This window comes from Sesamum indicum, linkage group LG15 (genome assembly GCF_000512975.1).
Source record: "Sesamum indicum cultivar Zhongzhi No. 13 linkage group LG15, S_indicum_v1.0, whole genome shotgun sequence".
NCBI classification, from domain to species: domain Eukaryota; kingdom Viridiplantae; phylum Streptophyta; class Magnoliopsida; order Lamiales; family Pedaliaceae; genus Sesamum; species Sesamum indicum.
In genome coordinates, this window is record NC_026159.1 from 9,459,604 (window position 1) to 9,478,474 (window position 18,871).

Sequence of the window (18,871 nt, forward strand, 5' to 3'; positions counted from 1 at the left end):
GCTCTCTCAGAAAACAAGAGGCAAAGGAAATTTTGGTGGTGGGCTGTGTGGGGCCTCAGCGACCATTTTTCTCGCAGATATTTGGATTATGCTCAGAGGGAAATTATATATAGGAATAATCACATTTTCCACCATTAAAATTTGATATAATTAAACATATATGCTTATAGTTTAGAAAATTATATTTTGGATTAAGGTTGTTTTTGTCTAATAGATAAATTCCTTTATTAATCAAAATTTACTAAATTTATTGATATAATAAAAAAATAAATGAAAATTGATATTCACCCTTGATAGACTTATTACTGACTTATAGCAGATCATATAATTTTTTTCGAATTAAACTATTTTTATAATAGTGAAAAAATACCTTCGTGTATGCATTAATGCGTGAAGACATATGAGGATAATTTGATCATAAAAAAAATTATTTGACCTGCAATAAATCAGTAATAAGCCCATTGGGGTAAATTTAGATAATTTTTTTTCTTAATATAAGCAAATTTATTGAATTTTAACTAACGAGGGACTTACTTGTTAAATGAAAGCAAATCTCATGGGTACTAAATGTAATTTTTCAAATTATAAAAGATTTAATTAAGTATAATTACACCAAATATGAGGGGATGAAAATATAATTATCCCTTATATATGTGTGTATATACATATATATATAGAGAGAGAGAGAGAGGGAGAGAGAGAGAGAGGGAGAGAGAGTGAAAGTGGGGTGGGGGCGGAAGAAATTAGATAAATTAGTGGGATACATTCGAACATATAAAGTGAATGATAGATCACTTTACTTTTAAATATGTATAAATAAAAAATTATTAATAAAAAATGATGGATATTTTTACAAAAAAATAAATATATTTGAGCGTATTTTAATTCTATATATTATGCGAATTAAGAGAATAATTATAGAGATCACTTATCAAGAGCAGTATAAAAATTAGAAATTTTAAATAAAGTAATATTTGAAATATTATCGCGGGTGGATTTAGAGAAAATCCATGCTCTGTCCTTGAACTCAACCGAGACTTAAAAAGTTAGAATTCATCAAAAACTTCTTGTTCGATTTGTCACTTTTCTTAAATTGTACATCAATCACACGACAAATATATTTTACTGTCATGTATTTAGTTCAAATTCGACCGACTCGAATTTGAGCTAGAGTTTCCTGAATTCATCTCCGGACCACAACCGGTCATGTAAGTCATTAGACCTATTCACTAAACCATTTACTCGAAAAAGAATCCTCTTTTGTCGAAACCTCCAAGGAAAAAATTACCCTGACAACGTCGAACACAGGATTTTAGATCCATATTTTACGGTTTGTATATATGTAAATTATTTTTTGTATTATTTTTTTGTAATAATTATACTATCTTTCGTTGTGGTTTGGTGTAATTATACCTAAATTTTCTGTGACTTGAAAAATTATATTTATCACCCATAACATTTGTTTTTATTTAACAAATAGACCTTTCTGTTAGTCAAAATTTATCGACTTTACTGATATTAGCAAACAAAATGAATAAAAATCTATATCTACCCTGATTAATTTATTACTTACTCATTGTAAGCCAAACAAATATCTTTTTACCAAACTACAATTATAAGAGTGAAAACATACCACCTCACGTACATAAGCATGTGAAAATTTATAAGGACAGTTGGTTAGAAAAAGATTTTTTTGACCTATAATCAGTTAATAATAAATCAATCGAAGGTAAATATAATAATATATTTAAAATTTTTTTACTAATATTAATAAATTCAATCACAAAATAAATTTATTTACTAGACAGAAACAACGATAACACGTACAAATGAATGAGGAAAGAGGGATGCAGGCAGGCAGCAATTAATAAGAATTATTAATCTGATTTTTTCAAAAGATTTGGGGAGTAGTGGTGTTCATATTTAATGCATATACTAAAACAGGATATTTTCTTATGCATAAATGCAGAAATGAGTGAATTGAGTCATAGAAATAATCAATCAACTTCAATATTTAATTAAAATGTGAATGAAGAGTATAGTAAATGAGTCAAAGGGACATGGGTTGGGAGTCTCTCTCTCTCTCACCAAAAAAAAATAAAAAATTCCAAGAAAAATAATTTAACTTAGGTCTTTGTAGAATAATTAAATATAATTTTTAAAAATATAATAATAGCGTTTGAATTCTTGATTTTAAAATTAATTATAAAAATATAAATTATAATTAAATTTCGGAACTACCCAAATTCATACCCAATAAGAATCCGTAGTTGAGTAAATGTATTCGTCCCTTATCCTTATAATACACATTGAATCTTATTTATATTATACCGAAAAAAATTGAATCCAATTTGAATCTTATCCATTAATTTTGTTTTTTACACTTTTCATAATATGCTTAGGTCTTTGTAGAATAATTAAATATAATTTTTAAAAATATAATAATAGCGTTTGAATTCTTGATTTTAAAATTAATTATAAAAATATAAATTATAATTAAATTTCGGAACTACCCAAATTCATACCCAATAAGAATCCGTAGTTGAGTAAATGTATTCGTCCCTTATCCTTATAATACACATTGAATCTTATTTATATTATACCGAAAAAAATTGAATCCAATTTGAATCTTATCCATTAATTTTGTTTTTTACACTTTTCATAATATGCTTTAAAAAAATAATTATTCTCAAAATTTATTTTACATCATAATCACTAGAACATGCTATTAAAATAATTAATTAAAATGAATAAAGCAATTCTCAATTTTTTCGTAATAATGTTACTAACATAATTAATTAAAAATATTTTATAAACTTGCGATCCATAAATTAAAAACATTTGAAATTTTTCAGCATGTGCAAATTACCCATCATTGAAATATAAATAATAATTTTGACTTTAAATTAGTAATATGGCACACTCTATGTGCGTGCATAATTATTTAATTTAATTTGAAAAGTATTATTTAATAAAGAATACACAAATAATAAGTTAATATTAGATTATAAGAAAGTTGTGACAAAAAAAATGAAATAACTAGCCAAATATATTGCGGCGTAGGAGGTTAGATAAATAAATAAAAAAATTAAATTAAATATTTAAAAAAAAACAGATCAAAAAAGGGGAGATACGAAATAAGTGCTCTCATTTAATATATACGAGTATATGTGGTACACCCACATGTGTGTGCACAATTAATTTAATTATTTTTAAAAATTATTATTATTTTAAAAATATATTACTTAAATTAATGTAATACTAAAAAATACAAAATTATCACATTACATTTATTTCAGAGTGCCTTCATGGTGGGGGGCTTCTTTGGAATAGATTCACGAGCTGTATCTCATGCTATCGGGCGAGGAGAGTTGTATTTATGTATTTTTTAATTTTTTAAACAATCACAGTACATTTAAATTCATTTAATAGAAATTTAATTTGAACTTGTCACTACGAAAACAAAGAAAAAAAACTCTGGCAATTTTTTTCAAAATATCAATACGTAAAAAAAATTAATAATATATAAAAAAAATATAAGCAATTTTTTAGATGGTGAGTAAATCTAGTCGTCAATGAGGTCTAACTCAGTAGCGAAGCTGAGGCCCCATGATCTAAGAGGTCATGAGTTCGAATCCCACCAACGCGTGGAATGTTGCTCTACTACATAATAGGTATTATTTTTCTACTGTGATGATACTTGATCATGCTTCAGGATACGAATGTTGTATTTGTATTTGTTAGATCTGGATATTCGACATGAATAATTATAATCGATTTATTTCAAATAATAATAGTTCATTCCTTTCACCTTAAAAGAAAAAAAAGTAAATCCATTCGATTGATTTACCAAAAGTTTATAAATTCAATGATTTTAAGTTAATTGAATAATATGCATTTTATAGTATTAAATTTTACCCGTACTTTATATCTATTCCCACGAGTATTTTAGGATCTAGACTCTACCTAAGTCCAACATACTTATTTCAACGGTTATGCGCAAGTTTTGGGTCTAATACAAAAATATTTGGTTCGAATTCGAATTTGCTATTATAATAGGTTCAAATTTGAGTATTGCTTGCCCATTAATATGTTAAGGTAATTAGATGAATAATAATTACAATAAAATTAAAAATTATAATTTTTTTATCAAAATATAATTGAAAACTTAATCCCAAAAGTAATTATTAAAAATTAGGCATTTATACACCTTTTCCAGGAAAATGAGTCAATATTGAAAGCTTATTTCAAGTTTGGTGAGTCAACAACGAAATAAATTCAGGAACATGTTACTTGTGTTATATGTCGGGATTAATTATATTTGAACACCTATAAAATAATATAATTATATTTTAACCTCCTCAAACTTTAAAAAATTTATTTTCTAACAAATTACATTTTTAATTTGAAGAATAATAAATATTTCTTAAATCAAATTATGTGACATTATTCATATGAATTATAAAAAAGTTGGGAGAGTTAATTCTTGCTAATGGATCAATTCATATGATTTTGAATCTAATTGTCATAACCACTCAATAGTTATTATAGTGTATAAAAGATATACAAATAATTAATTATTCAAACATAAATATTATTATATTATATTTTAAATCATAATTTTTAATATATGTAAAATAGGTGAATAAGAAAATTGGAAACTCAAATTTCCAAAATTTAGAAAAAAAATTATTTATTTATATTAACTATGTTTAGGTTTGGGTCTTTGCCCCAAACCCACTTTGGACCCGCTCCTAGACCTCGACATATTTACAAATATTAACCTCGAATCCATCCTAAAACACATTTAATTGGACCCAAACTTGCCCCGTTGGAGCAGCACCAAGTTGGAACCCTGATTTACCTGAACCATCGTGATGCATAGGGAGGTCTCAACCTCTGATGTTCTGATACTTAAGTCAATTTTAGTACGAGATCAAAGAGTTAGAGTGACTTAATCCTAGGTCGTTAGAAGTATTTTTAAGGATCATATATCAAAACTTGTATGAACCAACATGTCGAAATATTCCCCCTCCTAATGTCCTAATACAACGAATGTAGTACCAATTTGTGAATCGTATTAATTCGAGTACAACTCGATCTAATAGAAAAGGATGCGGATCTTAATCCTATTTTGAAATTTTTGGGTCCTAAGGAGATATTTTTATCCTTTTAATAATTTCCCACCAATCATATATATGATTTATTATCTGTTTATTATATTAATACCGACTAGCCGCCACCCAAATGTTGCTTGTGTTCAACTCTTTCTGTACTTTTCTTCACAAGAAAACAAATGCTTGAAAGACAAATAGAATTGAAAATACAAATTTACAGTAACTTATATTTTTACATACAGTAGAAATATATTAAATAGTAGCCATTAATAGAAAATTACAACGATTTAAAAATAAAAATAAAAAGTAAAAAAAATATATTGAAGTTTGAATGTTTGATAAAATAGTTTAATATTTATAATTTGCCAATAAATTATAAATGCTTGGCACATAATTATTTATAATTTTTGACTTAAACAACTTAATTTAAATCATCTATAATTAAAAATTAGTTACAAATTGAAACACTCGTTTCAACTTATTTTCAAGAACGTCTATTTATTCAAAAAAAAAAATATTTTCAAGAATTAAGTTATAAATGTTTTTCTTAAACGATTGCAAATGCCCATATGATACATTTTAAACATTTTATGTGGAAAAGATGGGATCAATATTTTATAAACGGTGTAGAATATTTTGACATTATCTTCAGCATATTTTCTCAGTCAAATTACAGTTCAAAATCCACTGTTGATGTATTTGTTTTGTTTTATTGTGGGGGTGTGAGATTGTCTTGGGAAAATATATGAATGGTGAGTGCAGAATTGATGTTAACATATAATATATATATATATATATACAGGGTGAATAGCAATTTACTCCCTATGATATTGAAAATAATCACGTTGCTCCCTTATGTAAAAAGTATAGCAATTTATTTTCTTATATTTTTTAAAATTAAGCAATTTACCTCCTTATATAGGGAAGTAAATTGCTTTATTTTAAAAATTATAGGGAGGTAAATTGTTGTATTTTAAAAAATATAGGGAGGTAAATCGCTATTTATTTTTACATAAGGAAGTAATTTGTTCATTTGCGATATTACAAGGGAATTGCTTGTATTTTTTCCTATATATATAGTGGAGGATAGAATGAGGACAATATAATAAAGTAAAATAATAATTGGCACAAGTTCACAAGTAGGGAGACTCAATAGTCAACACTAAACAAAAAGTTTAATGATTATAGATTATTTTATTTATAAGATGTTTTACGTAAGAAACAAAATATAATGATTATAAATGATTTGATATATATATATATATTGACAATAGTAAAATTTGTTTGCATATTCAATTGTGTTTAAATCTTATTTGAAAATGTAAAATTTTCACTTTTTTCTGAATTTTGAGATTATACTTATACCCTTCCGAAAATTTATTGTTTGTTAGGATTTGAATGAAAAATATTGAGATTAAAAATAAAAACTGCATAAATTTCATATTTTACCCCCATTTAATATTTTTATGTAATAATTTTATACTTATGAAGAAAAAATATAATGATGTTATACATTGCAAAAATGTATATGATTGTTAAATGAGGGGTAAGATTAAAAAATTATGTAATTTTTTACTTACGTTAGTATTTCTATTCAAATCCTAACGGCAATGGCGGAGCTAGAAAAACAGTTTAACCTTATCATAATTTAATTAGTTACTTTTAAATTCGTCAAACGTCAAAAAAAATGATGATAAGATAAATTTGATGACATAAAAAAGTGAATGACAATTTTCATACTGTCACTAGCTATATATATATATATTTAGTTATAATAATTTTTATTCTGTCTCAATTATAAATTTTATAATTTCTATAGTGATTATAATCTTTTAGAACTCATTTGTTATTAGTAAAAATTAGTAACAAAAAATAGTACTTAGCATTGTTACTATAGACAATTAAATACATATATAACGATGACTTAGTAACAATAACGATTAATTTGTCATTATATTTTATTGTTATTTAGTTGTCAATATAGATGTATCACTAATTATTTATAGTAATAACTTCATACACAATAATTATGTAATGATAAAATTAAAATTATTGTCACTTAATATATTTCTTTAGCGTTAATTTTAAAATTATTACTTATATTTTGTTACTAGTATTCTATTTCTCTTTAATGAGGAATAAATTTGTACAATAATAATTGCAAATTAAATGCTATATATAATAGTACTATAATTAGTAAAAATTATAGAAAATAGGAATTTTTTTTGGTTTGGGGGGGAGGGGTTAATTTAATATATAAAATTTGAGAATCGAGCCCTATCGGCCTTTAGGGCTTGACACGGGTTGGCTTCACCCCTGCCTAGAAAGGGTTCATATTTAAATCGAGAATTTTCATAAAGAGTGTAAGTGTAATTTCAAAATTTATTTGAGAAAAAGTGTAGTTAAATATTTTCAAATGAGATTTAAATATAATTAAATTTATTTATTTATTTGGATGAAAAAAATTATTATTACAACCAAACACTACCTTGACTTGATTGAATGGAATGAGATGAAACATATGTGACTTGAGAGTTGAAGCTGAGGAATTTTTGTGAGGACTTGTCTGGTTTCTGAAAAGAAGCATCTGACCCCTCTCCGTGTTGCTGTGTTCTTCACTTGTATAATTTGAAAATGATTTTTATATTTTGATGTGATATTGTTAATTGACGCTCATTTACTAACTATATGAGCTCAAATATTCAATTAGTACTTAATTTTGTTTTTTCCCAGTGTCAGTATACCTTATTGATTCGGTTCGATTCTACACAACCTTGATCAACGACCGCGATCTAAGCCACGTCACTTTCTCAGATCTGAGATAAGGCTTGAGGATAAAACAAGAAAGTTAAGCTAGTCGAGTTCATTCCCGACGACGACACTCCGATGCTTAAATTAAGTGGTGATCGAATGAAAATAATACGATCTCAATATGCGACTTAAGTTAGTAGTTGTGAAATTACCTCCTCTCAGTATAGCATGGGGTATTTGTAGGACTTATACGGGTCCCACTACCTGACACGTGTCATTTTCCAGACCATCCATGCATTGACTAAGCATTGTCTTGCGGTTCCACCTGTCTGGTTTAGTATATGGGTTGGATCCGAACAACTTGACCCGGCTGCTAGCTCCATGACCCGAAGTGACCAACGACCTCCTCTACAACTTCTGATGAAATGTCCATCTTGCCCTTAATAAAAGATTTTCTTTCTGTATTTTGGCAATAAGATCCTTATCACTTATTCTTTTGCTTGTTGGGGAGAGAAAACAAAGCCAAGTATTAGCTTTATATTTCTATTCTTAAAATTAGGTAAAATATAATATACAATTGAAAACATGAAGCACAATCGAAAATTGCCCGTCTGGAGGAACAAGGTGGAAGGGGGTTAAATGATGCTTCTTCAAAATATTAAGGTATTTTTTTATTTATTTTTTTTAATTTAGAAAGTTTTGTGCCTGTTTTATTTTCCACAAGGAGCAGCTTGGATTTTTTCCTTCACAAGAAGAGCACCTTTTTCGTATATCCCCCTTTTTCTCTGTTTTTTTAGTATTTAATTTTATTTATTTATTTATTAATTTAACTTCGAGAAAAATATCATTTTTGATCTCATAATTCACATCCTGTTCACTTTTGGTTCCAGTGATCATAGGAATCTCAACTTAAAGATATAATATTATATTTGTTGTGAAAACAGTGTGATTTGTGTTTATAATCATATTTCAGAATAATTTTATATATAAAATATCATTATATAAGTTATCACAGTTACATATAATATGGAAATGAACGAAATAAAATTAGAAATTAGAAAAGCTCCACTGATGGAGAGTCACGACACTTGTCGCTGACCTAAAGCCATGATTGCCTCCTCATGTGCAGGTTTTAACGGTTAACCATGACTCCAAGATAAAACCCCATTAGCTCTCAGTAGTATGTCATCCCATGTGCACGACCACGAGGAGACTAGAAACTAATCCACAGTCACGTTGCAAAAACTCTAGAAATACTTGTGGGAGTATAAAATATTTCTCAACTCATAAGCTATATAAAATCTAATGGCTCTTTAAATAGTTGTAAAAATTTGACCGTTATAAAATATTAAGTGGTCTAATTAAAACTCATAATATTATAATAAATCTAATTATAAATAGGTCACATAAATATATAAAATATAACTGTCAAATACTTATTAAACCTTATAAAATCACAATTAAATTATTATAATAATGGGGCCATAAATCTCAAATAAGTATCAAATTAAACTGGCACATTAACATCAAATAAAATGTTAGAAATAATTTGACAATGTAGAAAAATTTAAAGCTTATTTCCAACAATCCCCCACAAGATTTAAGATTTTTGAAATTAAAATATGAAATAAAATAGTTGGCAACTTATACCGTGCAATCATTGCATGTGTCTTTCAGGCTTAAACATACACTTAGTGTTGAAAATTTTATTTGAAAAACTGTAACCGGACCTCTACTTCGACAAAAGTATCAATAAACGCATACTTATTCATCGGGTTCAAAAAAGTTGCATATCCCGATCCTTCTTAATTGTCAATACCGTCTCCCTCCTTTGTCCAAGTTAAATGTTATATATTTAAAAAAATATATGTAACTTAAAATCATTCCTATCAAATACAAGTTCTTCAAACAAAATTATTCTAATTCAACAAATCTAGTACTACGAGAAATTTGCATAAATTCGAACGAAGAACGATCATAACTTACAGAACCATTTGTATTAATATGTTGACCTCCAAAATATATAACAATATCAACAGTGTTTTGCTCTATCATATCTTCACAACAAAATAAAATACACATCAAAATTAAAATTTTCAATATTATTATAATAAGAATATTCAAATGAACAAATAATAGAAAATTTTATTAAATAACTTACTATAAACCTTTTTAATCATAAATATTCAACTTGGAGCAACTGGAGAATAATGCATTTATTAGGGGCACAAGGAATGTAAACAGAGATGCCTTGAGTGTGTTATTACTGAAACACAAACTCAACGAGAATGAAGTCCGAAGTTTATAGGCAAAAAAACCGCAATAAAAAATCACGGTGCTGTTCAATACCAAAAAAAAATTATTGGGTTGAGGCACCACTATAACTACCAATAGTGCCACAAAAAAAGGTGCGGTAGCACAACTGTTACAGGTAGCAGTGCTGCAGCAAAAGCAGCCTACATCAGTAGGCTGCTTTTTGATCGATTTTTTTCACTTAGAATTGCGTTCTTTGATCGCGAATTTGTCAATTCTTTTTTTCTTTTTATCCAAATTGGCACCATGATATGATGTTGTGGTGCCATAAATTTTTATTTTTATTTTTTTAAAAAGTTGGCAATGCTGCCTATATCTCTACTACCCTCAAAACAACACCAATTTTGTAATTTTTTTTGGCATTATTAAAATAATTTTGCCGAGTGATCATTTTTTTTCCTAGTGTATCTTGTTACTTATTTTTCCTCACGTTAACTCTTTCCTCATTTCGATATATAGACCTCACATTATCAAGGCCCCTCGCTCTTGCTTTACACGAGCTTGTCCAAATTAGTAATTTAAAAATGCCCATGTGCACCAGGAAAAGCTCAGTTGCAGAGCCGTCAGCCACACATTCGTCCTCTCTGCAAATCCTCAGTATTAATCAACGACCATTCCCCATTTCCACTGTCATCCAACATTCTTCCTTGACAAGTTCCCGCCGCCAGTATCCGCCGGAGTATTAGATTTTTCAATTTGAGAAACGGCCGGAGGTGTTGGAGATGGGCACAAACACTGAACTGCCGCCGCACGTCCTCATCTTCCCTTTACCGATGCAGGGTCACATCAACTCCATGCTGAAGCTGGCGGAGCTCTTCTGCCTCTCCAACCTCCATGTCACCATGCTCCTCTCCGAGTACACCCATGGCCGCCTCCGCCGCCATGCCAACATCGAGTCCCGCTTCTCCCGCTACCCTGGTTTCCGCGTTGCCACCATCCCCGACGGCCTCCCGGAAGACCATCCCCGTGTCGGCGAGCGGACCATGGAGATTGTCATGAGCCTTTTGAAAGTAGGTGGAGCTGAGTTCCGCAAACTGATGGAGACCACTGATGCCCTGAGCGATGGCGGAGCTAGGCGGCGCGTCACCTGCCTCATCATGGATGGGGTGTTGAGTTTTGCTGTTCCGGTGGCTGAAGAAATGGGGATTCCCTTCATTTATTTCAGGACCGTCGGAGCTTGCTCCTTCTGGGCTAATTTCTGTTTCAAAGACGTCATCGAAGCTGGAGAGGCCCCCCTGAAAGGTAATTTTTCCTATTCCCACTGGTTCTTCTCTTTATTGTTTTGTTCAAGTTCATAGCCCTTTCTATATCTGATTGAGTAGGTAAAGATGAGGGCAAACACGAATACTGGAAGAAAGAAGAATTGGACTTAATGGTAACAAGTGTGCCGGGAATGGAGGGCTATCTTCGGCGACGCGATCTTCCAGCGTTTTGCCGAGTAAACGATGTTAATGACCCTGGATTTCAGACCATCATAAGGGAGACTAGACGAACAGCTCTCTCCAGGGGACTCATTCTCAATTCATTTGAAGATCTGGAAGGCCCAATTCTTGATCAAATCCGTAAACCAATTCCCAATTTGTATTCAATTGGTCCTCTACACACTCATCTAAAGGCCCGATTAGAGTCCCAAAAGAGTGAAGAATCATCGCTGCCTTCAAGCAGCTTCTATGAGGAAGATCGCAGCTCTATGTCCTGGCTCGACTCCCAGCCGCCCAAATCTGTGTTGTATGTGAGCTTTGGAAGTGTCACGCTGTTAACAAGGGACGAGCTGTTGGAGTTTTGGTATGGACTGGTGAACAGTGGGCACAAGTTCCTGTGGGTCATGAGGCCGGATTCCATCGTAGGAGACAATAAAGACAATCCAATTCCGGCGGAGTTGGAGGAAGCCACGAAAGAAAGAGGGTATTTGGTGGGATGGGTGCCGCAAAATGAGGTCTTGGCCCATCCGTCGGTGGGTGCATTTTTCACGCACAGCGGATGGAATTCGACTCTCGAAGGTATTGCAGCAGTAATGCCGATGATCTGCTGGCCTTATTTTGCCGATCAGACAATAAATAGCCGGTTCGTTAGCGAGGTCTGGAAAGTGGGATTGGACATGAAGGATAGTTGTGACAGGGTGATTGTTGAGAAGACGGTTAGGGATATAATGGAGGTGAGGAGGGATGAGTTCTTGGAGAGGGCTCTGCATATGGCGGAATTGGCAAAGAAGTCTATCAGTGAAGGAGGAACTTCCTACACAAATTTGAATAGGTTGATTGAGTTTATAAGGTCTTCGGTTTAGTGGGTTTGACTGAGAAATTTTATCATACATTCGGTGCTCTAAATTCTCTCTTTTCTCAGAAAAAATATCATTTTTTTGGTGTCGTTAGTGTGACTGTGTTGCCTCATTTGTGGTGCACATATCAACTTTTCTTATATTTAATTTATCAATGTAAGTTTAAAAATTATCGTAAAATACAGTAAAATCTTTATAAATTAATACTCTATAAATTAATAAATTTCTTAAAATAATAAAATCTTTTGGTCCGGACTTGGGCCTTTTATAAAAAATCATCAAATTCGATAAGATAATAAGATAATAATTTTTCGAAAAATTCCTTTATAGATATTAGGTCCCATTAAAACTCTAAATTAATAATTCATAAATATTATAATTATAAATATTATTGTAATTTGCTAAAATATGAAGTCTGTAATGCTTTACACATTTGATCATTCATGGATGATTTTGTGATGCCTTTTAGATGAGAAGACATGGTTGGGTGTTATGAATTATTTTATTTCATATTGAGATTTATATAGTATATTTTTCATTCATCATGCATGAATTTATTTAATTGGCTATAATAGTTATTTAATAGTTATTTAAGTGCAACGAATTAATGTAAATATGTATATTTAAGTAATTACAATGAATTGATACATGCGTCTATGAATATAATAGTTAATTGTATACAATGAATTGATATTATACATGAATATATTTAATTAGTTACAAAGAATTGATTGATGCATGAATATAATCAATGAAACATATATGAATTCATTTATTTTCAATACATATGTACTAAATTTGCTGAATTTAAAAAGTCTCTCTTTTAATTAATAAAATATTAATTTATCGATAAATTAATATCTCTCTAAATTAATAAAATTTCATGGTCCCAAGATTATAAATTTATAGAGGTTTTACTGTATAATGGCTCGAACCAAATTGGCCTGGGCCCAAAATATCTCCTAGACGGCTAAATAAATCATAGGGCCCAAACCCTTAAATCGGCCACCTGACCCGGTTACCTAACCCACCAAGTTTGCCCTGTTTGCTGACCTTTTTAAATACTGCTCTCTCTCTCTCTCTCTCTCTCTCTCTCTTTCTCTCTCTCTCTCTCATAACCCTAACCCTAATTCCCCAAGCGCCGTCTGTTTCTTTCATTCTCTCTTTGACCCTTTGGGTTCTCCCGCTTTACCTCTGGTTTTCCCACCATCGATTCTTTCTCTAATGTTTGCCTTTGCCCATTTAATGGCCAACCTCTTTAATGGCTGGTGAGGAAATGATTTGGGGGATAATGGAAGCAAAAAAGTAAAAACCCTCTTCTCCCTCTATCTACTTCACTAACCTGTTCTTCATGTTCTATACTTGAAGGCACAAGGTTAATCTGATAGCCTTTGTAGCGCTGTGAGTAAAAGCCTTTGTGGCATACCTTGGTGGTTCAGTGGTTTAAAACTTTTGTGGCTTGCCTTGGTGGCTCTATGATTTAGCAACCGTGATATTCTAGGTTGTTGGCCTTTGGATCGAGGCTATCTAAGCCTATTTTACAGTTTTATATTATATGCATTCTTTATCTTTAATCCTGCAGTTTTTAGGTTTAAGTTTAGTATTATTCTTTATATTTGTAAAGTTTGTAATTAATTTGTATAAGGGTTTTTTCAACCCGTAGAAAAATTATAATTCTTTGATTCTTTCTGTATCATTCCTGGAGCTTGGTAACCGATCTATACCCAATAATGGTATTAGAGCCTTGGGTTAAGTCTCTGATCCCTTCGCCACTTATATGGTAATATTGTTCCTATCCTTATCTCTTTTGTTCTGTAGCTCTTACTGTTATCCCCTTGCCCTAGATCATAACCTTGCTACTGTCCTTACTTGGCCGAGCTCCTGAAGCCGTCGGGTATCTGGCTTGAGGGGTAGATAAGGCTCCAAGTTATTGTTTTTTGCTGTGTGATTATTCTGCTATTCTTTGTTTTGGGTTTATTCTTGTTGGTTACTCTGTTTAAAATGGTTGGATATAATTTGCAACCATTTGATGATAAGTCTAATTTTTCTATATGGCAAAAAAAAAAATGAAAGAAATTTTGATACAACAAAAAGTGTTTAAAGCCATTTATGAAAAATATGCTGAAAATATTTCTGATGAAAAAAAGGCTTGAAAACGATGAGTATGCATACTCCTCTATTATTATGAATTTGTCTGACTCTGTGATAAGAAAAGTAGGAAAACAAAATACTGCTGAAGAACTTTGAAAAAAACTTGAAGAACTCTATATTGAAGCCTCTCTTCCCAGTAAACTGTTTTTGCTTGAAAAGTTCTTTAGATATAAACTTGATTTATCTAAAAACATTAAAGAAAATCTTGATGATTTTACCAAGTTAATTCAAGATATAAAGTTAACAGGAGATAAAAATATAGATGAATATTCACCCATTGTATTGCTAAATGCTATACCAGAATCTTATGGAGATGTAAAAGATGCTATTAAGTATGGTAGGGATAATGTCAATCTTTAACCTGTAATCAATGGTCTTAAAAGTAAAGAAATAGATTTAAAAACAAATCAACCTAGTCAAAGCCATAATGAAGTTAATTATGTTAGAGGAAGAACTAACAACAGGAACTCTAATTATAAGTTTAGAAAACACGGTAAGAGTAGAAGTAGAAGCAGAGGAAGAAGCTCATCTAGGTCTAAATATTATGAAGATAAAGGGGGTGAAGAAAAAAAAAATTCTAAAAAAGACTTTAGATGCTATAATTGTGGAAACAGAGGTCGTTTTATTAAAAACTGAAAGAAGCCTAAGAAAAATTTTCAAAAGGATTCTGCCAACATAATTGAGGAAACATCTGATGAAGTTTACATCATTGCTGATATTAATTCTGTAACAAATTCCTTAAATATATTTGAATGGCTTATTGACTCTGGTGCGCATTTCATATGACTCCTTACAAAGAAATTTTGATGAATTATAAACTTGAAAGATTAGGATCTGTCTCTTTGGCAAATAAAAAATTATGTGATGTCCATGGATTAGGAGATGTCTGCTTAACCTTTGAAAATGACTCTAAATTAACCCTTAAAAATGTAAGGCATGTCCCTGATTTAGTTCATAACTTAATCTCATGCTCTGTCCTAGAGGAAGAAGGGCTTGAGAGGAGATGGGGGAAAAGGGATCATGAAAATTATGAAGGGATCACTTACCATTTTTAAAGCAGAAAGAAAAAGAAATCTCTATTTATGTATTGTTACATATGACTCTTTTGCTGGCTCTATTTTAAAAGAAAATAGAACTGAGCTATGGCATAAGAGCTTAGGTCATATTAGTCATCGAGGTCTTGAACTGTTCCATAAAAATAGTTTCTTAAATGAAAAACCAATGAACCTAAGTTTCTGTGATGAATGCATACTAGGAAAACATCATAGGTTGCATTTTCCTTCATCACCCCCTAAACCCATATCTTCAAACTGCATTCTTGATTATGTGCATGTAAATGTATGGGGACCTGCAAATATTAAAACTCATGGAGGAAATAAATACTTCTTATCCATTATTGATAACATTTATAGAAAGGTTTTTGTTTTTCTAATGAAACAAAAATCTGAACTCTTCGAAAAATTTCAAAACTGGAAAATTTTGGTTGAAAATCAAACAGGAAGAAAACTTAAAGTTTTACGAACTGATAATGGAAATTTTTCAATAAACAGTTTTTTGATTTATGTGCTAAATTTAAAATTAAAAGACATAAAACTACTCCCTATACCCCTCAACAGAATGGTGTTGCAGAAAGAATGAACAGAACATTGCTTAATAAAGTCAGGTGTTTAATTATTAGTTTTGGATTACCAAAATCTTTTTGGGGTGAAGTTTTATTAACTGTTGCATACTTAATAAATAGGTCTCCTTCTGTGCCTTTACTTGGTAGGATTCCTGAAAATGTATGGATAAATTATGATGTTGATCTTTCTTCTCTTTGCATTTTGGTTGCTCTGTATTCTGTTTGATAAATGGTGATAAGTTGGATCCTAAATCCCAAAGATGTGTGTTTATTGGCTATCCTGGAGGTGTTAAGGGTTATAGGCTTTGGCTTAGAAGCCAGCCTGGTTTTAAAGTGTTAATTAGCAGAGATATAATTTTCAATGAATCTGAAATGCCATGTCTTTCAAATACATAAAAACATACTGAAAATTATAACATAGAAAGTATCTTTAATAAGGTGGAAGAAACTAGAGAGGATAACCAACAAAGGGTAGAAGAAAGAGAAGAAAATCAATAAATTACAGAAAATAAAAATGAGCTTTATGAAATTAATAAAATTAATAATTATCAACTAGCAAGAGATAGACAACGTAGAGAACGTAGGGTTCCCTCTAAATTTAAAGATTTTCATCTAGCTCTAAACATAGAAAGTTTTGAACCAACTACTTATAAAGAGGCTATAGAAAGAACTAATTCAAAATAATGGATTTCAGTTATGAATGAAGAAATTAAGTCTTTAAAAGATAATAAGACTTGGGTTCTAGTTCCAAAATCAAAAAATGCTTCTATTATAGACTGTAAATGAATTTTCAAAATCAAACAAGAAAATAATTTCACTCGTTTTAAAGCTAGGTTAGTAGCAAAAGGCTTCACTCAAAAACAATGAATTGACTACACTGAAATTTTTTCTCCTGTAGTAAAATTTACCACTGTGCGCATTATTCTTGCCCTAGTTGCTCAGTTTAATTGGATCTAAAACAAATGGATGTTAAAACCGCTTTCCTGTATGGAGACTTGGATGAACAAAATCTACATAAATCAACCCTATGATTTTATTGATAATAAAAACCCTAGTTCTGTATGCTTACTGAAAAAAATTTTATATGGTTTAAAAAAGTCTCCTAGGCAATGGAATAAGAAATTTGATCATTTCATGCACTCCCTAAATTTTCAAAAGAGTGCTTATGATCCCTGTCTTTATTACAAATATGAAAATAATATTCCTCTATTTCTTGTGCTCTATGTGGATGATATGTTAATAGTATAGTTGAAGTTTGAGTATGATTGAATGTCTTCAAAAGAATCTATGTAAAAACTTTGAAATGAAAAACCTTGGTGATGCCAAGAAAATTTTGGGCATGTCCATGATAGAGATAGAAACAAGTCCACAATTTTCTTAAACAAAAAATCTTACTTGAATACTGTGCTTGAAAAATTCTCTATGTCAAATTCAAAGCCTCTTCTGATCCCTTGGCTTCACATTTTCAATTGTGTAAAGATCAAAGTCCAAAAACAGATCTTGAAAAAGAACACATGAAAAATATTCCATATGCAACTGCCATAGGTTCAATAATGTATTTAATGGTTAGCACCAGACCTAATATTGCATATGCAGTAAGCTGTTTAAGTAAATACATGTCTAATCCTGGTATTCCTCATTGGGAAGCTCTAAAATGACTTCTTAGATATTTAAATGGCACTTTAAATTCTAGAATAACATTTTCCAAAAAACCCTGATGGTGTTAAACTAGTAGGATATTTAGATTCCAATTATGATAATGATAGAGACAGTAGAAAATTCACTACTTCTTATGTGTTTACTTTGTGTGGTGCTTGTATTAGTTGAAAATCCCAACTCCAAAATATTGTTGCATTTCCACAACTGAGGCGGAATATATAGCCACAACTGAAGCTATTAAAGAAGCTATCTGGCTTAAAGGGCTAGTTAAAGAAATTGATTTTCTAGAACAAAAACTTACAGTTTTCTCTGATAGTCAATCATGCATCTAATTATGCAAAAATCCTGTCTTTCATTATAGAACAAAGCATATTGATGTTAGGTACAATTTTATTAGAGATATTGTTAAGCAAGATATAATTAGTCTTGAAAAAATTAAATTTGAGAAAAAAAATCCAGCTTACCAATTTAAAAACTGCCTTGATATTCTTAACTTATAAACTGTATTGGTTCCTAATGTTTTCGTGCAGGTACTTGCAATGGGACCCAGTGTAACGACTGTGATGAAAGCCTTTTAAGATCCACCATCTTGGTTTAGACCAAGGTGGAAAATATAAAATATGATGGCACAAATCAAATTGGCCTTAGCCCAAAATATCTCTTGGATGGTTAAATAAATCACAGGGCCCAAACCCTTAAATGGGCCACCTGACCCGATTACCCGAACCACCAGGTTTGCCCCGTCTACTGACCTTTTAAATACTGCTCTCCTCTCTCTCGTCCCTCATAACCCTAACCCTAATTCACCAAGCGCCATCTGTTTCTCTCATTCTCTCTCTGACCGTTTGGGTTCTCCTGCTTCACCTCTGGTTTTTCCCACTATCGATTCTTTTTCCAATGTTTGCCTCCAACCATTTAATGGACAACCTCTTTAAATGGCTGGTGAGGAAATGGTTTGGGCGATAACGGAAACAGAAAAGT

At 30.8% G+C, this 18,871-nt stretch overlaps 1 protein-coding gene across 1 annotated transcript; it reads left to right on the plus strand.

The window, feature by feature from the left end:
• On the plus strand, window positions 10,587-12,608 carry LOC105178300 (7-deoxyloganetic acid glucosyltransferase-like). Its single transcript, XM_011101758.2, has 2 exons — window positions 10,587-11,423; window positions 11,504-12,608. Exons 1-2 carry the CDS (start codon window positions 10,904-10,906, stop codon window positions 12,463-12,465), a joined length of 1,482 nt encoding a protein of 493 aa, XP_011100060.1. The 5' UTR covers window positions 10,587-10,903; the 3' UTR covers window positions 12,466-12,608.

Coding starts and splice junctions, on each gene's coding strand:
- LOC105178300 (XM_011101758.2), top strand. CDS start 10,904: ATGGGCACAAACACTGAACTGCCGCCGCACGTCCTCATCTTCCCTTTA. Junction 11,424..11,503: donor TGGAGAGGCCCCCCTGAAAG/GTAATTTTTCCT, acceptor CTGATTGAGTAG/GTAAAGATGAGGGCAAACAC.